Here is a 25456-nt window from a genome sequence, read left to right on the forward strand (position 1 = left end):
TTGGGAGAAACTTTAAAATGCAAGTAGGCCCTAAATTGCAGGAATTTTGATTTATTGGCGGTATATACAAATATTTTCATTGACATTCTTCAAACTAGTGAAGCCATTATTTCCAAGGTTATTTTTCCATACTATAATATATTTGTTACAGATAGGACAAGAAAATCACATTTATTTTGCAACTATTTCGGAGGGATGTTCATAAGCTGCCATTACCAGTTTCAGAACAGATAGGTTAAACTTTTAAAACTTACATTCGATAATACGTCATCATTTAAGTAGAATATGTAATGAAACACTGCATACAATACAAATCACAAATATTACCTTTATTTACAAATAATATCAATCTCTGACAAGTACAATGCTACTATTTTATTGTGATGTACGAAAAATGCATAGTGAAACGAGGAGTCATATAATTCATATCATGCTCAAAATGGATGCTACGTAAGTTCTAATTTCTGTTAAATTGCTGATTTTTTTATTATAAAGTTGCATACTTGTAACCACATACAGACGCCTTAGCTGTTCACAATAATGTCTCTATCAGTTTCTTCTAATTTGAATATTATTTCTACTTTTCGATAATTTTGACTATACCTGGCGTTAACGTGCCATGAATGAAAGATTACCACCTTTGGTAAATCCAGATTATATACAGTCATCGTTTTCATAGACCTTATTAATGTCATCGGTCCATGGACATTTCTCTCTTTTGGTACATTGCTATGTGTGAGTTGCATTCTCCTATTATACTTTGCTTTCTCCATGGTTTTTATTCATGGCACAATAAAAATGTACCGTTTTGTAAAAATTAAAATTACAATCTGCTGAATAGTCCATGATAAGTTAAAGTAATTTCTATCATGGCGTATATCACGGCGCAAATATCAACAATACCTAGGTATTCATTTCACTGGGCAAACTTTATTGTAATACTACTGACTAGTTGACTCTCAGGTGAAAATACGTTGCATATTTGCTGTATCAGGAACAGAGTTATCGCTGTAGTCAGTCACACAGTTGTCACTAGTTCTTCACTAAACTCAACTGTGGCATGATCTGTTTTCCTGTTCCTCATTTCCTTCAAAACAAAAGACGAAAATAGTCTTTGTTAGTAGCTGGCAGCCACTGTAACAAAAATCATAGAAATCGGAACAATTCAAGAAATCACGTGAGTTGAGGATAAGATGCAATTTATACTGTGCGTTTTACGTATTTACCTACTTACTATCTAAGGCATTGTAGAGAGAGTGAATATCATGTTTTGATTTATGGCTAAAATGCGTGACCAGCAATGTTCACTGTTGACAACGTAAATTCACAGTGCAGATTTATGCATGATGACAACACAATATCCCATAATGCATGCTGACAAATAGCAGAATTGTACACTCTGTCAGCTCATCCTGACCTCGTTGCTAAAACGAAACTGCGCCATAAAACCACAAAAAACAATGATGAGTTTTATTATTGTCAATAAAACATCGGCAGAAATAAATGATTATTTATTGGCCATGGCTCATGTTTTCGTTTGCACTTAATTCTCGTTGTCAAACAGTCATTAGTTTACTTGAATGTTCCTTTTTCTTACGTATTAAAACATTTTAAACAAAATATTTACTATTGTGCACAAACAGTGTACCATACAAGATACAACATGAGATGTACTTTGATGTGACTATATGAGAACATGGGCCAGAGAATGTAACTTGTAATTACGTATTGTTTCTGATCAGCAATTGCTGGTCACGTTCACACTGTGACATGGCTATGACAAATTTGACTTAGTCGAAAACTTTTTACATTATTAATTCCCTATATTGTGTCAAAAGCTCCCGACAAATGTATTCATTATTACACTTTGATAGAGTATGAAGGCTCCGTTTGGGTGTTTGATGTCACTCTCTTTGACAGATTTTAGAAATTATGTAAACAGATATTTGTTTGTTCCAGTAGAGCGAACGATGAAGTTTTGTGTCTGCGTTGTGGTGTTATTTTTCTGCAATTTTGTTGTGCAAGGGTGAAAATGTACTATTAAAGATCATCTGGTGTCGGAAACGAATAGAGTTTTGAATTGGCCAATCCAAGTGAGGTGTGTAATGGTGATGAAGAGACACCTACGTGAAAATTGAACTGTATCAGAAATGAAATGCAAGCACATCGGTGCATTAGAGAATGTCACAGAGGAACACAACTTTCTTTGACGTAAAGTAATGAAAGCAGACACGAATTGTCCTCAATATAGCGAGTGCCACTGTCAATTACGTTCAACAACACTACTTTGGCGATAGCCTATTCATGTGACACCCTGACTGTCGCCAAGATATTCTTGGCGATGAAATATGGCGAACGGACTAATATTTAATGATTACTTTGGCTGTCTAACTCTGGGGACACGTAATGGCGTAATGAATGATACTGGCTGTCCCAGGGCCCCCGTCCAATATCAACTTGGTGCATTCTCAACATGTTTGCTTTCTGTTGCCGTAAATTCCGTTCAGCTTGTTTAGTGTTCAGGATCTGTCAGCTCTTATCAAGTCTGACAGCAAAAGTATTGAGAGTAAATTATTTAGAATTTCATTTGATAACAGAGGAAAGAACACAAGGGGTATAGAAATTGACACTTCTTACTTCCATCGTATACTTTACCAAGTAGCAAGATATAATTCCAAGTCTTATCTTAGTTGAACTTGGTTCAGATGGAGCATTTTAATTCGGTAAAAAGGTTTAGACATGCACATAATTTATTTTTATCTCCTGCTGAATAAAAGAAATAAATGAATTGATTTCGGTCGTGAGATGAATTCCGTGAATAATATATTAATGTAAAACTTGGCTTGAGCTATGAGAGTAAAATATTAGCGATGTATCAAGTTGACCTTTCTTGAGATTTGTAATCACTTTATGTCTTTAATCAGAAAATAGCAGAATTGTTGGTAATCACTTTATGTCTTTCAGCAGCCAACTACAATAGAATATCGTGGGTTCACTTTAAATAACCCACTTAGTTTGTTATCCATTATAAGGAATAGAAATCGCTGAACATGACTTTAAAATTATTGACAAATCAACATGTACAATATCGCAGTGTTTGAAAAAAATTGTCTTTGACAATAATTTTCAATGCAGCCGCAAAAGCAATATTATGAATTACACTTGGAAACTGGCATTTGTAGACACTGACGCTTACATGTAGTATAACATGCTGAGGTGTACACATGACGATGGGAAATACATTGCCATTGTCGTACTAATATGTAGACATACATATACCGCTATTGACTGATCAAGCCGTTGTTTATTTTTCATATTAAAATTCAAGCGTTATGTGACAACTGAACACAGTATATACACAGTATATGCACAGTATATACACAGTATATACACAGTATATACAAAGGCAAAATTCGAATAATAAAGAAGGAAATTTTTGACAAAAAGAACGCGGAACACGCACACACAGACAAAACCAAGAGACAGATAAACACGTTACTCAGCTGATGGAACTAAAGTGAGTGAGTGAGTAAATTGTCATCAAAATGAGTGGGTGGAGGAAAGGCAAGTAAAGGGATGGATAAAAAGCAACAGTATGAATGACCAACTTGCTTTCTAATAAAAAGTTATAGGGACAGTAACAGTAACGTGAAGCGATAGAATTGAATTATCATTATCCACAACTTGGAAAATCTTGTATCTCAATCACTCACTGGTTTTGACATATGCACATCATGGAAGAAAATAAGGTGAAGTACACGAAACCATCAAGCTTTGATTACGATTAAAAATACATAAACAAAATAAATTAGATACATACAAAATGATTAGTACTGCTGCTAAGTCCACCAGCCCCAACGCCAGCACTGCCAACACCAGCCCCAACGCCAGCACTGCCAACACCAGCCCCTACGCTAGCACTTGCAATACTAGCCGAAGCTAGACTTCCACTGGTATGCGTGCCATGATCTGTACTTTCAGTTCGGTCTTTCTTCGAAGTAGGAGAAGTCGGTGCCCGTCTATATACGCTGTACTTGGTTGAAAATGACGGTGAGGATACGGCCAGACCAAGGCGTGCTCGGCGTTCTCTAAGAGCGGTTGCTACCTCCCCGTTGAGAACGCAGAAAAATACAAAGAAAAACGAACCCTATAAAGAAAAATACGGACATTTCATTTGCATTGAACTTACAACATAGTATAGCTACGCATTGTTCTATTTCATGTCGAAGATATTCGCTCACGAAAACACTTCAAAAAACAAACAAATCTCTTTCACAGATTATGTTTCCGTTTCCTATGTACCATTCTGTATTTATAGTTACAAATAGTGGAGTGCAATTTTCACCAAAGAAATGCAATACTTTTAATTGTAACTGAATAATTCCGTAATTGACAGTCTTATATGAGAAGAGCAATAGTTGAAAATACGACTCTAGACAATGTATTAATCAGCCGGCTCCATAGTAGCTAGCTCTTGGTACAGTCTATGTCCTAATGTGTTAAATAAGTTCATTAGTGTTTTGACATGTCTGTCATGGCGGTAACATCAAGTAAAGTCCTTATGAACTACTCTGTCTTGTAAATTCACACACTGACTACGTTATCTTCAATAATTCACATACTAATAAAATTGAGAAATACCTAGCGTCCCTGAGAGAAGCCAATCACTATCTGTTGCGATAAATGCTTTTAGTGGGTTTCTATCAAAGAGTATCTAGGGACATGCTTGCCGTCCGCAGTTCTTCGATTTTTCACTAATAAACATGGAAATACGACATTGCTTCTTTAATTCAAAATCCGTTACTCAGACAGTCTTAAAATGATATTATCTCGTTCAAAAGAAGTATTTCTCTTCGATATCATGAGCAACATTGAATCTCATATGCATAGGACGCCGCTTTATCTTCTTTCTGACTGCATTTTGATGAAGTCGCCTGTTAAAAGCCCAATAAAAATGCCGCCATGTATTTTTATGCAATCCCGAAACAATCTGATATGGCTGTTTGACTTTTACTCTTCGTCAGTAAGATAAATTACTTAGAGGCTCTTAATTCTCCGACTGTCGCAGTATTCACAAACGAAAGATGAAATTCTGTACCACTGAACATGGTTAGAAAGTCTACGATCATGCAGAAATGTAGAAAATCAAAAATCGTAGAATTTTGATGGGGATAGATGAAAAATTCTAGTTATTTCTAAATCGCCGACGACTTTTAAAGGGTTATAGGTTATGAGAGGAAGCGTATAATAGAGTTATAAATCTTACTGTTAAAAGCAGTAGGGCCACATAAAATATATATCCTGTTGATAAGTATTCATTAGGACATATTGCACTCTTATCATTACGCCGAAGCTCGGCTCAATTTTATCCAAACGACAAGTGTTATCTTTTGGGCGCCATAATTTTAACTGTTAATTTAAATAAATTGCTGCCGCCTAAACTCTGATTGAAAAACTGATATTAGCAAGTCAAGCAAGAAATCAACATCAATTGAATTAGTCTCGTGGTAAGATGTAGCTGTTAGACAAGTAAAGACAGATGTTAGCTTTTCTCTCTAGTATGTCACTTCCCGCCACTTTTGCAAATTTCATAAACATCGCTACTCTGCTCAATTAATACTCGGTCAGATTACTTATATATTTTGCGACAATAAATAACAGGCTTTTCTGTGCACGCAGTGTACCGATATTTAATGTTGATCATGACATTTTTACATGTCAATTCAAACGTTCATTTGTTATGCATACTTATTTGTCAACGCCAGAGATATCCCGTACGACAGACGTTCAGATGAAACTGTTGGAAATGTAATAGACGTTGTGTTCAAAATGATACAGCAGACGGATAACTGAGATGGACAGACTCTGAGATAATTCAGAAATATGAAACCAAAATGTTTAGACAGACAGACAGGACGATATACCATTGATGCCTAGATATCGTATTAAAATGTCAACGACCGAATGAGTATTACCGGCATTTGTAGTTTGCATGCAATCAAGGACATTTGAAAGCAATTAGAAGATAATTTGTTAAAAACATTTCAAATTTCTTAGGACGTCGAATGTGAAGTTCCAATGTTCTGAGGTTAGATATTTAACAAGAGAATTATTATATTAGCCAAAGTAAGTAAATTCTTTGTTTTGCGTCCACTCAAAATCCTAAAAGGTACGCGGGTAAGCGGCTAAAAAACACACACAGAAAATTTAACACAAAATCTGTTTGCCTTTATAGGACAATTTTCCTCAAACCACATGAATATATACTCCTGTCACAGTGTGACACACTGTATGATCACTGTATACATTTTTCATAACAAATGGATCAAAATAAACAGTCATTCTTTGACGTTTGCTTTTCTCTTATTAGTTTTAGATTTCTTTCTTGTGCATTCAAAGTGTCCACATGCCAATACCATTGCACAGCAACTTGACAGCCTTGACAGTTTGAGGAATGGGTACACTATAACAGTATGCAGTAGCAGTCTTCTTGTAGGCCCTACGTGTTTTTCAAGTTTCTTGTAATGCCTATGCTCTGATGGAATGTCATAGTTTTGCTGAAAGGTGTCTGTTTTGAAAGAAAACGCCAAACAGAAATGGTAACTTGTAGCCTCTACATTCAATTTTAGAAAGATAGGGCATCAGAGAGAAGAAGAAATTGATGATATAATTGACAAAAGTATTCCCTGTAGCTTCCTCGGGACCATCCGTAAAACCAGCACCTTTCCTTTCCATCAAATAAAAGAAAGCATTTCGCAATTGTCAGTCTCCACACACTGACTCATCTGACCCAAATTTAGATGGAAGCTTCACATCTATATTCCTTGCACTTTCAAAGTACCACACCCCAGATTGATTGAAAAGATGAAGTATCATGGCATAAATGGAAATATTCTACAGTGGGTCAAATACAAAACAGCGAGTAGTCATAAATGGAGCATCATCTAAATGGAGAATACGTCACAAGTGGTGTCCCAAAGGGTTCACTTCTTGGACCAATACTCTTTCTAATCTACATCAATCATACTGGCGGTGAAATTAGTTCTGAACTTAAAAAATTACTGACAAAACCAAGACATATCATCCCTTGCGAAATTGTAGTGATCCTGAAATTCTACAAGCTGATTTGGACAAGCTACAAAAAATGAGTGAACACTGGCGGACGCATATTGGCTACAACACCCCTTCAATAAAAACTCAATGAACAATATTTCACTGGGACGTACAACTGAAGGAAATGATCTACTTCATTCTACCTTAAAACCTTCAAGCAAATGTGATAAGTTTGTAAAAAAGCAAACAGAATGTTGATCTCATCAAACGAGCATTGTCGATCGAATAAAAAAATGTAATTCTTCGTCTTTACAAGCAACTTGTGAGACCAGAGCTCGAGCATGCAGTACAAGCTTGGTCACCATGGCTACAAAAGGACATAAAAATCTTTGCACGGCCAATAATACCTAAAGTCCAACACTACAATTATCAAAATAGACTTAAACAGCTTGGTTTGATAACACTTGAACAAGGAAGAATTCGCGGGCGACATGATTCAACGCTAGAGTTAGTTATCAAAGGCCATGACCACTGTAACCTTTCACTTGAGTTAGCAGCCGACTCGAGAACTTGAGGACACTGTCCCAAACTTCATAAACTAACCGTTCGACGGACTTAACACAAGAAAATACTTTTTTCAGTAAGAGGTGTGGACACATGGAATAAATTACCAGCCGATGTCATTAATGCAGAAAGTGTGACCTCCTTCAAGAGCAGCTACGACTGCCTACTACAAGTTTGAACTTTCACAGAGGGATTCTAATATACTTTCCAATACCCAAACTGAACAAAAAGTACGTAAAGGCCTTTCGTTTACAGGACTGATCACTGGTTTATTTTTTGTTTCAAGTTAAAATGGGCGAATTAACCAAATTTTTTTCAAACCTAAAAGACCAGTTAACTAGGATAGGCCTCACACTTTCCGATTTTTCCGTCTGCCATAGTACTCTCTGAGTCGTGGTAGCCAAGTCCAATCGGCCGACTGAATCTCTCTCTGTTCAAGTCCCGATTGCTCGCATGACCATGCCTTCAAGTTGCCGTGCAAAGGTTTCCTGTTAAACTTCGATTATTTCCCTGCTTTCATCCATTTTTTATCGTGACGACAAACCCACAACAGGCAAAGCCACAACAGACAGCGAGAACGTTAGGCCCCGGCGTGAGGCTGAGAGTATCGACAGGTGTAAATGTGAGGGGAGTACTGTTTTACGTCACCGCATGCTCCATTAGTGAAATCTGACTGCCGTAAAGGAGTGTTTCGTCGCAAAGTTAAAAGCCACGACTGGTTTTTGCTACAAAATAGCGCCACCTACGGCGAAATTTTGAAAGGAAAGTTTGTGTTTTTTTTCCGAAAAATCTCCAAAAACCTAGGCGCGCGCGGACGCAAAACAAAGAATTTACTTACTTTGGCCTTATCAAAATTGATTGAATCTCTCTCTCTCTCTCTCTCTCTCTCTCTCTCTCTCTCTCTCTCTCTCTCTCTCTCTCATTAGGAATACTTATTCGGCGAAACATTCCTAATTAACAAGACGCCATTTCATAACTTGATAAATTTCTCCCTTATATTGCCCGTAGTAAAAAGAACTTGATGAAGGTGTTCAGCCATAGTCTAAAATTTGCCCGTTCTTCCTTACGTGTGTCAATTGCCCGAATTTTATCTTCCGAATCATAATTACTTTTTATAAACAATAACAAGTAAAGTATGAGTAAAAAGCAAGAACTAGTCGATGAAAGTGTGACACGTACTGCAGATTAACCATGACGGCAATAACAGCTGTACACAATAATGTTCAATTTGTTTTGAAATCATACGTGGTTATATAACATACATGTACGCGTTTGATGCGATATGGTGTGACATTACGTATTAGCGGTATGATATGATATGATATGATATGATATGATATGATATGACAAAACACCGTGATGGTGACATAGAGGATAATGTAACATAACATAATATGACGTAATGTGAACTAATGGGACTCCATGCGGTACTGTGTCGTTTGCAATTCGATGATTTCATAGACGGGTATCCTGTGTGGTCAAGCAAGTCATGGGACTACTATTATTTTACTAGCATCTTAAAATCTCATTAGTAAATCGATGTTGGAATATTTATTATGAAAGACCGTTATCAACGTAAGTCCATCCGGCTCAGAGTTTGCAGGAGTAGTTTAATCTTCAAATGTTATTGCTTGATGTAAAGCCTTTGTCATATAATATGAATAAATTTAAATATTAAGAATGACATTGAATAATATTGAGACTACGCAGAGTGCAATGAATGGCTTTATTAGTTATGAAGAACAGTGCTTTAGCAAGAATCAAGACAGTTAATTTGACAGTCATTTGGAGCTGGACCCTGCCTTGGGGTTAATGTCAGAAAGAACAATCCGTCATATATTCATGCCAAAACTTAGTTGAGGTAACTCTCAAACACGTACCTGTAATATGACAAAGAAAGCGTAGAGAACCTGCAGGATTAGTCCAACCATCTTCACAGAAACAAAAGCAAATGCCCAGGAAATTACGATGAGAGTGATTTGTACCCAGCATCCTTTGCAGTGGTTGCTGAAAGTGAGAACAAATGCAAGTGCCTCAATTAAAATTCTGCAATATTTGTGTATAAACGTTGCTATGGTTTATACTGGTCAGTATTTACATAAGCATTTCTTTTTTCTAATCATGAATTTGGCAATCGTTCAACATCAAAAACGAAATATCAGGAAAGTGGAGTTTTAATTTTGGTTGAAATCTATTCCTCTCCAGTATGTATCAACGACAACCCTGCCCGTCCATTTTGTCAGTGTATATCCAGACGATGACATTACCTTCGCAGACAGCGTTATATAAAAGTATAAACTTTCAATGTGGTAATATCTCTTATCCAGGTTTTTAGGTGGCAAGTCTTAATTTATAATTATATAATTAAGTCCTTTGGTAATTTACATATATGATTTTGACGTATTAACACAATACCTATGACGCTTGACTAGCAGTTAGCAAATGAGCTAAACACACGTTCTACTTTGAGTGACTGGCATACTCACTTTTTACTTGTTATTTTGCTAGAGCTATACATATTGACATCAGTACTTCTAGGGAATTTCGAGTTTCCCCTTTCTCTGGTGAAATTTCACTGTATTTATTAAGAATTACTTGTCATGTCTGCAAAATCGCGTGGTCACAAATTTTAATAGTTTCACTCCAATGACATGTGGTTTATTCCTTCGCTGATTGTAAGATTGAATAATCCACAAAACTCAATACACTGTCGTCAGAGATGAAGGTACGTCCTGCTCGGTGATGTTGTTTTTTGAATCTCATCACCTTCAGGAGTTTAAAATGTCAGAGTCAATGTTGTGACTCCCAAAGCTAGAAGCAGACCAGTAGAAATACCCTATAAAGTCTAATCTCGTGATTTTTGATTTCCCTCTACGAAAACTACAAATTTGTTTAAACCAAAAATGTGCTGAAGCTACTGACATATTTTATTTTCACACTGACACAACACCATCGGGCTATCATCCAATCAAGCAAATTGAACTAGAATATTTATCGTAAAACTCTTTTACGAGCGCATAGTCATATTCTATGCATGGAAGGAAATTAAAACGTGCAAGAGTAATTCTAATCACAATGAAGGCACAACAAATAGAACACATTAGCTGATAAATAGGTATCATTTTTCCTGAACTAATAAACTCTTGGTGAGGACTTTCGATGCTAGACACAAGTGACCTGTGGTGGCGCTGTGTAGCGGAGACAATAAAGGTTGTGACCTCTCCTAACAGGGAGACCTTTGACCTTGATGTGTTTACCTACCTGACAACTTTATTTGCTTGTTTGTCTTTTGAATAGGAACTTTCCACGATATCCTTTCCAGTGAACGTCAAAACGAAGCAGGTTATCTGACGTGAAAATATGGATTCATATAGTAATAGCAATAGTAATAGTCGCGCCAGCGGCTTACTAACTACGCATGCGCATATTCATAATATACTATGCGAGTAACCGGAAGTGTACCCTTCTTTCTCATTGGGCGCCGCCATGTTTTTTTTTTTTTGAGTACTCTTAAATAAACAAATACGAAACAAATTATTATGATATAACATGCCTTTTATAAAATATACCTCTTTTATTAGCCAGTAAATGTTATTATACACCTTGTCGCTGATACAAAGTATCGTTGATATAGATAAACGGAGAAAACTGTCGTGCATATGAACGGGGGCATACGCAAAGAATGCTGGGATTGAATTATAGAAGAGCGCCCTCTGTGTCAATAATTAGATTCAAAAATTGCAAGTTTTTAGACGGAACGCTATAGTTTTCAGCTTGCAAGTGGAAGGTGGGCAGTGCGGTTACCATTGCAATGATAATTATTGCATAATACGTCCCTTGTTTAACGCCATAGGCTGTTATCATTGTAAAAATTGCCAATTTTTGTCCAAAATTTTTACACGCTACAGAAAATCTATACCTGCCTTGCTGCAGGGTTTGACGTCGTGTAAGTAAGTGAACTGCTTTCATCAGAGGGAAACTGGGCATAGTTGTTATATAAACGTTTATGAAGTAACAATTACAGTTTATCATTTTATCATGAATCAATACAAATAACATTGCCAATCTTAACCCCTGGCGCGACACCAAGGGCTGAGCCCTATATAATATTAATACGAATTAATAACACACCTTCTTAAACCCTAAAGTCGGTATGTTATTCTGGTGAACAGTGAGTGCAAGATCAGAATCTGAATGACAGTTCAGAATGAATAGTGAACTGTCTCTATGCGTTACCCTAAATAAATGAAATGGTCAGAATTACTTTCATAGCCTCCACTGATTCTCTAGGATCAGAATATGCTTCTATTTTTGTACAGAGATCTAACCGCTGATGTAAAATGGTATAGATATGGTGACAAAAAAATGAACAATGACTTTGTGCCATGCAAGAACAATTCAGTCTTTTAGAATCGAAGCTTGGTTGGATCGCCATCGCATTATGACATACATTGACCTAATCTATCATCGTTACTTTCCGAGAAAGTAGAAATTAAGTGACGAAGGTGATCACATAGCCTGACATGAAGGTGATCACATAGCCTGACATGAAGGTGATCACATAGCCTGACATAAAGGTGATCACATAGCCTGACATAAAGGTGATCACATAGCCTGACATGAAGGTGATCACATAGCCTGACATGAAGGTGATCACATAGCCTGACATGAGGGTGATCACATAGCCTGACATAAAGGTGATCACATAGCCTGACATGAAGGTGATCACATAGCCTGACATGAAGGTGATCACATAGCCTGACATATAGACATTCAGGGTAGGGGATTCATGAGAAATGAATTGCTAAAATGTTAACACAGAGGATTTAACACTTTCAAATATCATATCAAGTGGAGACGAGAATTTAAGTCTACAGTGTACAGTAAAATAAACAATAGTATCAGTTGGAATTGATTCAAAAATTTTGTCAGATGTTGAGGTATGTCAAAAACGTTGCCATAGTTAAGTGTATAATGTTATCCCTATAACATGTCACGACAAGAGTCTCTTACAACTGTAACAGAAGCCTAGACACCTGTTCCGCGTTGACAATTAATGAACAGCTTCTGAAGTCGTCTTACATGATTATATTATCCTCTCATGATTACAAATTATCGAGGCGAAGCAAAGAACAATTTCATTTTGTTTCAGAACATAGTTTCTATTATGAACACCCAGCAAAACACAATGTCGTCATTAGAGCAAGAAATTAATATAGCTCTTGCTAATTTACTCTGTAGATTACTTTGGAATTCTGATGAAAACTGTTCATCATCACTGCCTACCATAGTAATACAGTTCATATAAGCTGTCATAAATATTTCAAAGTAATTTTTGTCTGAGTAGGTTTATTAATCGCTACGAGGTTTTGGAAACGAATTGGGTGTCCTAATCCACCTAAATTACGATGGTTTAATTAGGGCTGCTGACCTGTCGTACTTCAACTGACATTCGTGTATAGAATGAAGATATCCTTTCCATGTCACGCTGTTTTGAAATCCCTAAGCTCTGATATGAATTATTTGTCATGTAAATGTTCATCTTCGACGGGTGTGATAGAAATACACGCCATGTTATTAATAACTGGTATAAAGCAATATGAAACCTGCAAAGACCAAGTGTGTGAAGTACCAGTCTATTCAACGCTTTGTCAAATCTTGGTCCAATGGATGTTCGGAAATCAATGGCCTATTGAAAGGTGTCAATAAAGTAATTACCAACTGAACTCTAAATTACTGCCTTTTCTTATCAAGCTATATAACTTGAGACATGCTTTATTATTTGGGTATAGGTTAATTATTGGAATATCTCTTCAAAATTGGATAGTACACGTTAACTCTCATACAGTCAGTATTATTACGCTTTCACATAGTAGTATTATCTACTCTGAGCCCTGACTTCTCCTTGTATCCAAAGCCTAATGGCGCAGTTCCCTCCTAGCACTGACTCAAATAAATCAACTGGCCATGTCATTATGCTTGCCAAATTAGAATAGGCTCTGCAATCAATTAAATGTGTAGAACGCAATTTTATACTAATTTTAATGATATTTGAATAGTGTGCGGGACGTAGCGGTGGACAAATTACATTCCCACTATGATATATAAGTTTCCCATGCTGGTTTGTCATCATGCTAACTTAATTGAGACACGCAACGTTAAGAATAGGTTTGATTATATACATCTCACTGCTTGGTTCCTATCACCAGTGAAAAATTCGACCTTAGCCGTACCATTTGCAACGACAGCAATATTGTGACAATTTTGTTAGAATGACGTAAATACACTTCATTTGAACATCAACCATTTCTGACTGTTCAGGCAAAATGCCTACCCTTAGTCACAAGAAATTTGAAATCATACAGGAACAGAAATTTCGCCATGACCTTTGACATTTTGTCTTTAGATGGGTTGAAAGATGCTACACACTTTGACAAAACTCGACGAGTTTATCAATATCTGGTGAAAGTTTCAAAAAAAATATGAAGTAATTTACTCACAGCCCAAACTCCAGCAACGGGCCCGACAAATAACCAAATTTGGTCCATGCTTATCCAACAACTAAAAATAATGAAGATAGGAATATTTGTCAAAGTCTATATTTCTAGTTTTTATAACATCAGTACAATAATATGCTGGTACGATTCTACGGATGCCATGTAAGCTGGAATAATATATGCTCTCATTAGTAGTTAATTTACCTCTTTGCTCTTTGTTCATAAATACTACAAATAATGTAACTGTATTACGCAAATCTTGCCACTATAACGAAGTCGATATCAAAACACATTCTTGTATGAGCTGCTATCCCACACATAAGTTTTCCTTATAGTATGCCGTGCCAAAGTTTCCGGAAATATAATCAGAAAAGAACCTGATATATACGTACATGTCTTCAGCAAAATAGTTTTCCCAGTTTGCTCCCACTAACGCTCCAACTAAGGCACCAGGAAAAACTGGAAAATTGAAAAAATAATAAGTTGACCATGGGTTTGAGTTCATTAGCATCTGAAATTCGTCACACAAATCGTGAAAATTTATCTTTCATACTCTAACAAATGATTAAAAGAGACAGAATGTATGAATAAATTAAATGATACTCACCCCAGCCTATGATGTAATATCTAAGCATAGGTCTCTGTTGTTGTGTTTCTGCATGGATAGAATTTGCTACTTCTACATAGAGGTTAAATGCTTCGTTGCATAGCCAACAGAATTCAGATGTAAAAAAGTAGTGTAAGACGATTGCAAAGCCTTTGCATAGTCCCTGCAAATGTAATTACACGATGACATTATGACACTGCAAATCGCAAAGGCAACAGACAAACAAATACATCAAATGACAAATGAATGCTGGAAATTTATCTCTCTACAACAAAGCATTGATAAAGTGGTACTGCAGCGGGTAGTCGAGAGATATCTCAATATTTAATGATATATCCATTGAAAAATCAAAATCACATCATGATATATGATTTCCTAGCTTTAATACCTGATGTATGTTTGCAATTGTGCTCTGCAGAACTATTTTCTCGAACTTGGAGGCAAATGTACTCAATATGTAATCAAAATTTCTTGCTCTATCGTGAATGTGTCCTGTCAGCTTGATCTACTTGGACGTAATATCTATGCATTTATGTTTCGTGTAACTTTAAAATCCTCTTTGAAATCCAACAGCATAATAGTATACATTAGGCCGAACAAAAAATTGTGCTGTTCCGATAACCCGACCCACCCTATTTTTTACCTGCCGACCCTAAACCTTTTTAGAGCGTAAACACGGAAGTAAAAAAAGAACGAAAAAAAACGTAAAATCACGCGTTCGTTACTTGGCATTTAAATTTGATTTTTACTTGAACGAGGATGTCTTTTATGGTGTTTTTCCCTTTTATATGTATGATACATTTTTCTGGAAATGTTGTGGCTAGTGTTTGACCGCCCTGAACCCCTGAAAAATGCATATTTAAATATAAAAATATTTTGGAAAAAAATTCCTGCCGACCTACCTACCCTATTTTTCAAAACCATGTTATCGAAACAGCACAATTTATTTATTTATTTATTTATTGCCTTGAATGTTTTCAGTATCAGGAAGCCGTTGACAAACACCATAAACGTCACAAACGTCACCATCATTTGCAAACAGTTTTAAAACATCGAGTGTAAAATTCTAAACAAACAGCCTCTCTCTCTCTCTCTCTCTCTCTCTCTCTCTCTCTCTCTCTCTCTCTCTCTCTCTCTCTCTCTCTCTCTCTCTCTCTCTCTCTCTCTCTCTCTCTCTCTCTCTCAGCTCTAGTGGAGCTGTAGCGCCCTCAGACATGTTATTCATTGAATGCGCATTGTTATAATCACCACAATGCACAAAATCTTTATTTAAGTATATCCCCTTTTCTGTCTGACATATTCAACTTATTCATTCTAGGAAAAGTCTTTTCGATAGTACATAACCAGGCCTGGAGTCGATGCCGTCAAGGAACGCGTTTACAGTCAATATTTCGGCTTTTGAATTTTGTGTAAATGAACTGCAGACAGACATGGTAGTAATAAGTAAATAAAAAAGTTGAACTTGTCAATATCTTTGGATTTGTAGCATTGCTAGAACAAGGCTGACTACCGTAACGTACACTTCTATTACTTGTAAACAACTGATATAGTATACCTCATCTTCCCGTCTTGCAACACCGATGACGTAAGAGGTTTGCGCTAAGATTATGGACATTGCAAGATTCCTGTGGACATTTACAGTATCTGACAAACACCTACGAGCAAAAAAGAAATAATGGAATGGTAAGACTTTTCAGATGTTCTGCTACGAATATGATCACGTGACCTATTGTGTTCCGACCATCCACATTTCTTGACCACGTGATTAACATTTGACCGATAACGAGCTATGAAAGAAGTTAGAGTCTTGTATCAATCAAAAAGTCAATTTCTTATATGCAAATTTATCTCGGTCGTATGCACTTGAAATGCTAACATGCATTGACTGCTATTTTATCATAATTCGGGTTTCCTTTATTCTTTTAATTCATTTTGGTCATGGTTAGTGTCCATCATTTTTAGTGTCCATCAAGCACAAAAGGCCAAAGAGATGTCTCAAATGAAAATATTCAACGCTGTTTCAACGCTCAGAGCGAAACTGAGATCGTTGTTGACTGTTATCCGTTCTCTCTGTTTCCGATCCTGGGCAATAGCTTTACTTTATGCTAAGAATATCATTAAGGAAACTAAACTATATGATCTACATGAAAATGTAAGCAATAGTTTTATAGTGATGTAGCTATCAATAAGAAATAGAATAACAGTGACAATTCTCTGTTCAATTCCGTTCTCTACCTAGATGAGAGATATATTCAATCCTTTCTAAGCAAAGATTGGACATCTATTCCTCTTTTCCTTGATCACAACAAACCAGACCAATGTATTGCAACAATTTAATTTTTACTACAAATGCATTCTATCAATACTCACTTGAAATGAGAGAAGAGGATAAGCGAAGCTATACAAAAAGCAACATTGATAATATAACCAATGTAGGCTGGTATTGTCACCTCAAATATTCGCTCATTGCAACAGTTCCACTGTAAAAGAATGGCAGATGATAGTATCATGCGTTAACTCAAGACGCAGGCTGATCAATATGTCATTCGCATCATGAAATTGATATATCGTACCATAAAATGTTTAATTGAGATTCACTTTTGTTGTGACAATATAATGCACTTGAAATAGTAACGGTCAAATTCTACTTTCAACTTATTTTCTTTTACTAAGATTGGTTAATGTGACTAGATCGCAATTACAATTAGCGACTTACGTCGATGTCGTACATATCAGTAGTGAGAGCAAAAATACCAGGATGTCGACAATGACATCGAGCCCCGTCTTGGGAATATGATAATATTTCACAGCCTTCCTTCGTCCACTTCCAGTCATCAGATCTAGAATGAATAAGAATAAATGTATAACATTAGTGATTTGTTGTTGACTCGGGAAACAAATTCACAATATTGCTCTGCAAAAGAAAAAGGGCACTTGCTAGAGGGCGTTGTCAGTGCATCATTTCTTTGTATTTACGCATTTCACATCGCATCGACTTGCCCTGATCTTCGTATATTTACCATTAGTCAATCTATGATACCATTGGAATTGAATTTCAAACGTGGAACTACATCATCGGAAGTAAAATGCTCAGACGAACACAAGTCTCCACTGAAGCATGTGAAAAGTATAATAACTGGTATCAGACATTTGCCGCTTTCGTTGGCGAGAAACCTTGACGGGAGATCTCAAACCACTGCACTACGAAAGAAGCCAGTGATAAACCTGTAGCAACAGTAAACAATTCCTGACAAAGTTTTGCATTCATAGTGACAACATCATAATAGAATTCCATTGATACACAATAGCACTGTTTCTTATCAATCAGTGCTACCCTTTTTTGCATGTGATAACTGACAAATCATGGAAAAAACACTGCCAGGAAGATTTCACGTGTCTAGCTAGCCATCAAAAACTTTACTATCACCGACAAGCTACAACAATAGCAAAGACACGTTTGATCATTTTCCTGATCACAGAAACATTTAAATGATTCACCTCCGTAATAAAAAGGACGCGCGGTGTTCTGCAGTCTCAGTGCGCCCAAGAGATCACGTGATGGCGGTACAAATAAACCCGTGTGTACAAACGCGTATGAAAATACAGAGTGCCACGTACTACTCTTGGCGTTTGTGTACGTGGTTTTAATCGTACTGTAATCCGTTCTAATTCCAGGTTGAACAAATTAACGATAGCATAAGCCAGATGATGGGAACTGTGTTCCGAGATGACCGTACCTCTCCAAACAATACATACCAAAACGCGGGATTTAAGATATCAATAATACGATAATAAAAGATGCGACCGTTAATAGTAAACGAAACAGCAATATCAGACAGATACACATTTTTGACTTGAAAACATGTAATGAACTTATCTTTTTACTATTTGCAAAGTTCAACAATGCGTGCTCGACAGACAGGTAGGCAATTGGCGACGCCATTAATGGTACAAACACGTACACATCACTGACAACAACAATGGTAGGGTAATACTCACGTGTTTGAAATATATAACGTTACACATTCAGGGTTGGAGACGTTGAAAGGCTGAAAATGGTCAAATAAATATGTATCAACTGTAGTTGTCAATTCAACAGATTTCATTTGGTATTGCTCTGAACAAACAGTGAGTCAAACAGTGAGTCTCTCAAATTTCTTCTTCTAACACCGCAAGGGAACCTCATCAGTTAATGATGAGACCCTTAAACTTTATTTCAACATTTTTTGTCGACGGACTTGAAGAACAGTAGCTTCAATTACCTTTATGCTGGTTATTTGTCTAAGTACGTATTCCATAATCATAAGAAAAGTACATCAATAGATTGCCCTTAATCATCTTACTCTACCACTCAATCAAAAAAAATACTTACTTTGTCATAACTTAAATCAATGAGTATGGGCGTGGTCAGGTTTTGAAAAATTTCTTCAGATTCAGACAGATGAATTCGTGTTGCCAATAGCGCTGTGTTTATGTTGTCTTCTTTGTGCGCGTGCTCTTTGGCTTTGTCTCTAAAATGTACCACTCTTATTGGCCTGATAGGAAAGATGGATAATAATTCGCGGTAGAAATTAACAGTAATTGGACACTCTTAATGTACAAACAGGTTGTAGTATTTAAGCCATTTTAGGCATCGACAAATTTGTAACATTCAAACTTAAAAAAATCTTCTTACGGTAGTACTCGCCTCGAAATTGAAAGACTTAAACCTTAGCTTAAACTAAACTTTAAACCATCCCTTTCGAAATCAAAAAATAATCAGGGGTCACCCTACAAATTTGGTACGACGGAAACAAATTACCCAATATTTACTGATACTTGAAATTCAAAATGGAAGCCATCCCTGTCTTAATTCTATTTCAATTTTCTCAAAAATACGACGGTGAAAATTTTAAATTTACTCTAAGCGCTTCAAAATGAGTTCTTACAGGCGGTAGACCAAAAGAGTATCGTAAAGGTTTGACAGTTCTATTATTTGTCACCAGGGCGTATTCAACCTCAAAAGTCGGTAAGGGAGCCTTCATTAATTACTGGGGGTGAGCAGGGGGAATTCCGTGCACACCTGTACTGTAAAATATGACCTTCGCCCTATCCTCCTGTCTAAAATGTGACCTTCCCTCTTGTTCGACATTCTAAAACTTGACCCTTCCCCAACCACTGTAGCATTCTCCCTAGAAATAACTGAAACAGTATCAGCTATATTAAATACCAGTTGGTTTAATTGTTATGTAAGGGACGGAAATTAAGGGGGGAGGCTAGTGTTTTGGGAGGGAGGTTCGCAATCATTCACGCAAGCATTTTGAAGGGACACGATATTTCATACATCTGCGGGAGGATCACCATATTTTGTGAAACTATAAAAAGGCAAGATGTGGCTGATATAGCAAAAATATCAAATAATAATAAAAATATCAAATAATAATACATGGAGTATATCAGGCAACTATTGACAATTTCCCCCAACAAAACAAGTTATATCTGTACATTTACATATGTTTGATATTATATTTAAATGTACTTGAAGTGGGAAGTAAAACGTGCATTTGTGTACAAGAAATTGGATTTTTGGATTTCATCGAAAAAGTTGATTCACTATACAGTAGTCCATGAGGGAACTATGAACAATTTTTTTCAAATATAAAACTAACAATATCTGTGCCTTTATGGACGTTTGATAATTGATGTAAATGTACTCGATTAGACTAGGGTGATTACAAGTCCATGTGTGTACAAGAACTTTGATTTTTGAATTTCACCGAAATGTTGATACACCATACACGGTAGTCTATGAGAGAACTATGAACACTTTTTTCAATATAAAATTAACAATATCTGTGCATTTATAAACGTTTGATAATTTATATACACTTTGCCATGCCGCATATGTTTTTGTCTGTTGTCTTTCGTCAGTTTTAACTGTTCAAGGTGTTTAATGTAGGATACCACTGCATCTTCTTTGCTTGTGATTGTGAAGCTTGTCGATAATGTGCATGTATTTAAAAGAATCGGCGCATTTCGTCGGTGATTTCCTATTCAGGAAATATCACATAGACACCCGAAGGTTTGGCCATAAAAAAATCAGCTTCTGTTAAAAGTGATCCTCCCCAAGATAGGTTTACAAAAAGTGACCCTCCTCCATGGACAGTTTTCTAAAGAGTGACCCTCCCCCAATTCCCCCGGCCCAACCCCTGTAATTACTGAAGGCTTCCTAAAATGCGATCTACGTTCCAACCTGGACTATTTCACCACTATGCCATTCAAAATCGTATTCGCCATGAAAAGTCAGTCTGCGTAACGAGTAAGAAAGTTGGACATATCATCATGAGAATGGTAAATGATGATATCCTTCCGAACGACAGTTAAAAAAGATAAAAGCGAAAAGCCGAACGAGTATTTACTCTGGGTGGCTAGAAAGCGAAAAGCCAAATAATTAGTACTTACTCTGGGTGGTTCGGAAGAAGTCTACCCAAACTATTGTATTTCGCATTTGATATTACCACATATTCAAGATCTGCAAGTTATATAAAGGTATTAAAATTCAATCAACAAATCAAGTCAGTGTTTGGCTGATCACAATGGATAACTTGCCCTTCATAATTTGAGTAGATGTTGGTAAAGGATAGATTTAAGCAAAACAGATCTACTCACGCCTCTACTTGTGCTAACTGAAGCGTATGTAGAGCTATTTGAAAACATAAAGTAAACATAAACACATCTCCTTTTGAGGGATTCTCCCACAACAAAGCCCAAAATGTGAACACCCATCTTCTTGTGAGGTACCTACCTCTTTGCTAATGGGATAGTCTATTTTCTTTTACAAAGAAATATTTAAAGGCGGGACATTCTTTCTTAGCGCCAAAACATATTGACGAGTCAAATCTTTTCAGTTCTCGGAATTCCATTTAGATTACATCGTTTACGATAGTCTTTATTGTCAAAAAAAACACTATAGAATTCGCAGTCATTGTGTTTACATCAGAGAATCTTATGAGGGACTTACTCAGTTTGCTACACGTTTACCATCACCAATATTGCTCACCTCAAACTCTCTCGTTTCGTAGACTGTAATGTACACTTATCTTGAAGTTTTATTGACAATAAAGCACGGGAATGTGAAGTAGTTGCTCAAAACTTACGAAAATCCTCAAAACCCGTAGGAAAGGGCAAATCAGAGGGGGGAAACGTTTTAAGACATTTTGAAATTTGACAACAAAAGTTTCGGAACGAGAATTTATTTTCTCATGGCGAATGAGGGCGTAATAACTCACCAGGTGTTAAATGAACTTCATTGAATAGTTCTCTTGGTAGTGAGAAATGATCGAGTAACAGCAAGTCTTCATGTCTTGTAGGAAACTTTATGCCTCTATAGTTTGATAGTTTGATGGTTATTACATCTAGAACTGTGAGAGAAAACACGTGAATTAGTGGTGAATATAAGTTCAGTGAGATTGAGTAATACAATGTACAAGATAACGTCAAGTTTTCGTTGTTAAGATATTAATCCCCGCATGCGCAAAAATTCTAAAATAAAAATAAAATTGGAGATTGAAAGTGTAACTAAAGGCAGAATAAAACTATTAATCTGTCTGGAAAGTATTTAGATTTCCATACAAATCGATGAAAACTGAAGTTGACCTCGACAGAATTGGGAAAAAACGACATTGACATTGGTGAAATGATTGTAACCTTGAACTTGATCATTAATCATAATAACGATGATGACTTTCCAATTTTTGTTATTAATGCCAAATCTAATCATACAAAAATATCATACTTTTTCATTCGATATCAAAGTCTTACATCTCATGTAGATATTTGGTTCAGAGGCCTTGACCTTAAAGAATTCAACACTTCAACTCAAAGAAACTGGCATTGTATTACGAAAGTTTATAAAACTAACATTGTTATTCTAAAGCTACAGCTATCTTTCCGAAAGTTTCCGAAACGAGAAAAGAACCCAGATTTCATCCAAAAAAGAAATTTAAGTATTTCAACTATATTGCAGAGATGAGCGTAAGTGACGGATCTCGCGGGGAATATTTACTTCTATTAAATAATTGAAGTACCTAATAATGTTACATGCAGGTTGTCTTGACCGTGTGTTTTGTTATATGAGTGTTGTCTTTTAGAATAATCACCGTGTGTTTTGTTATATGAGTGTTGCCTTTTAGAATAATCACCATTTGTTTTGTTATATGGGTGTTGCGTTTTAGGATAATCACCACCTGGGTTTTATCCCGTCCAAAGAATGTCATGAATGTGAGACTAGAATAATGATTTTGCTTAGATACGCACCAAAATTGTGTGTTAAGGCACTAATTGATGCTTCTTCATAGCTAATTTCCCCACGTCTTCTATGCAACGTCAGACTTGTGGCCAAAACATCAGTAAACTTTCGAATTACTTTCAAAAGTTGAACAGCTTCCTGACCACGAGGCTTTGTTTCACTCCAAGCTATTTCATTTTTGGAATCCATGACGGCACTGACTATATCAACAACAATCTGTGAAGAGTTTAAAATTTATCAGTCAATAAATCTAGCAAGCAGTTTCCCCTGAAATGACCGGATAGAAGTACATGTACTGTCAATCTGTCAGAGATTTGATTTTTCCCTTATAGTTTATTTCTTGTTTGTCTGTAAATATTTTCTGTTCCTTTGTTTATATGTTTACGTTTTACAGGAATATTGGGCTTTCGTCCAATAAGATCTCCTAGAAACAATAGAAATAAAGCATAAATGTAGTCTACTGACAGAGACACATATCAAACAAATTACATAGCTACAGACACATTCACAAATACCATAAACGTTTCCTCCAATATTTATGGCACGGGAGAAAGGGAAAAAATAAATGTTGAAGGCGAACAAGGATGAAAAAATAAACTCTTTAATCGTACATAGAGTGCGATAGATTGTGAGACTCTGTGAACATAATTGGAAACGTTACATTCGTTGAGGGCAGCCTTGAAGAGTACTATCATAAATATTCGTCAATATTCAAAATAGTCGCAAAACATTCATAAATAAGGTGTAATTAAAATATATAAATTTCAGATGTATTTCAGATCCAATATTTGTAAAACTAATGATATCTTACCCTAGAAAATTCTGTTGTCAGCGTAAAGGTTGGATATGCAAGGTGTGTCTGGGCGAATTTCAGCATGTCTTCTGACCAAGCAATATCGTGTAGTGATTTTGATTGGAGCTCAACCAACATGTCCAGACAAGCGATATCGATGGCTAGATCAATAGGGTTTGTCTTCCTCAGAAAAGTTTTAGTATAATTATCAAGTTTTCTCGTTAAATAGATTATAAGTGATCCGTTAATGTTTGGTTTTTCAAGGGCTTCTCTTATCTAGATGAAAAAGAAAAATGTGAACTTGATTGAAAAGAACATAAAAAGTGTCTTACTTATCAACATGCTCCTGATCATTTATTTTGACTGTTGAATATTTGTTGCTGATCACTAGATATGTCTTCAAGAATTGATAAATACTCCATTGGTAGGCTTACATTTGCCATTGACACTGCATTTTTTACAAACAGTATTCTATAAGGATTGTTTCACATTAAAAACTCTCTATGGCTACAGAAAAGTCTATGTTGAAACTTTTTCCCAGAACCAAAAGACCAGAAATTTGTTTACTTATTTACTTGGAGGCAAATTCTGGTGATGCACACGGCTTTCTTGCGAGAGTGTATATGATTAGTTCATTTTTTACGTTTATGGAGCACATTTTAATTTGTTTAACAAACGCTAAATCCTATGATATAAATTAGTAATCTTCCGACAGGCAGAGATGAGCCCTTAATTGTACAAACCTCAACACTAAGTTCCAATTGTTCCCGTGAAGCACATTGGTTGATTATAGGTACATCCCATTGTCCATGTAATCCACCTGTGTTCTGACAAGTTCGGTTAGCCCATCCTGAATGTAAAGTTTAAGTTCAAGTTAATTCTCCCAAAGGATAATCTAAAACACGTATGAACACAGTCGTTTTGTAAAGGAATCGTGGTAACCCTAAAAAGTGGTAAGAACACAAATCGACGAATTCAAGACTTTGTTTATTATTTTGCAAATAAGTGCCGCCTATACGATATCTCTCTGTTTTGTCTTTGCAATTGTCTCATATCAGTTTTTGGGCGTGAATGTTGCCGGAATCGGATAGAGAATGGGTAAGCTTATGCCTTGCGATTTGTCTCAAATGCATTGAACTATTCAAAAGTTTGTAAGATAAAGCTGTTTGTCCCAAGGAAAAAAAACATGATAGTGTGTCGATTTTAATAGAAATAACAGGTTTGACAAAACGGTTCAACTCACGCTCCAAAACATTTTCTTCGTCTTCGACATTTAAACCTGGACAAAGCAGAGACTTTGTGTGGCCTGCAGGTGTTCGGGGCCATTCTATATTCCCCGCGATGTCTTGGTTGCATTGAGGGCCTGGAATGAAAGCCAAACATTTTACTTTACATACATTACGATGTCAATACAAATTGAGCCTATCGAGCCCGGAAATTATTCAGGAAAGCTCAAATTTCATTGTTTCATTACCTATTGTTCAAAATCTCTTGTTGATGTTTATGTCTTTTTGGAGTTGGTTAATTATACCGATTACTTTTTGATTTTATGAACATTTTCTGGATCACGTTTTGGTGGATCGTTTTTCATGATTGGTTATTGTATACCATTGTCGTTCTCTTGTTATACACCTGAATCTTGCAATTACAAGAAA

At 36.2% G+C, this 25456-nt stretch overlaps 1 protein-coding gene across 6 annotated transcripts in view; it reads right to left on the reverse strand.

The window, feature by feature from the left end:
- Nucleotides 1-314: 314 nt before the first annotated feature.
- Nucleotides 315-25456, reverse strand: part of LOC139122459 (adhesion G protein-coupled receptor L2-like) — a 117918-nt gene continuing 92776 nt past the window's right edge. For all 6 annotated transcript variants that reach the window (XM_070687848.1, XM_070687847.1, XM_070687842.1 and 3 more), the window contains 18 exons: nt 25045-25164; nt 24545-24651; nt 23820-24077; nt 23017-23224; nt 21990-22121; nt 21163-21232; nt 19094-19256; nt 18721-18770; nt 17438-17561; nt 17092-17201; nt 16277-16376; nt 14722-14884; nt 14507-14573; nt 14118-14178; nt 10879-10964; nt 9498-9624; nt 3821-4147; nt 315-1087 (listed from right to left, as the gene is read on the reverse strand). In XM_070687848.1, the coding sequence (XP_070543949.1) occupies nt 1019-1087; nt 3821-4147; nt 9498-9624; nt 10879-10964; nt 14118-14178; nt 14507-14573; nt 14722-14884; nt 16277-16376; nt 17092-17201; nt 17438-17561; nt 18721-18770; nt 19094-19256; nt 21163-21232; nt 21990-22121; nt 23017-23224; nt 23820-24077; nt 24545-24651; nt 25045-25164 (2342 nt within the window). In that variant the 3' untranslated portion in view covers nt 315-1018. The remainder of the gene's footprint in view (nt 1088-3820; nt 4148-9497; nt 9625-10878; nt 10965-14117; nt 14179-14506; nt 14574-14721; nt 14885-16276; nt 16377-17091; nt 17202-17437; nt 17562-18720; nt 18771-19093; nt 19257-21162; nt 21233-21989; nt 22122-23016; nt 23225-23819; nt 24078-24544; nt 24652-25044; nt 25165-25456) is intronic.

The sequence above is a fragment of the Ptychodera flava genome, chromosome 22, assembly GCF_041260155.1.
Source record: "Ptychodera flava strain L36383 chromosome 22, AS_Pfla_20210202, whole genome shotgun sequence".
NCBI lineage: Eukaryota > Metazoa > Hemichordata > Enteropneusta > Ptychoderidae > Ptychodera > Ptychodera flava.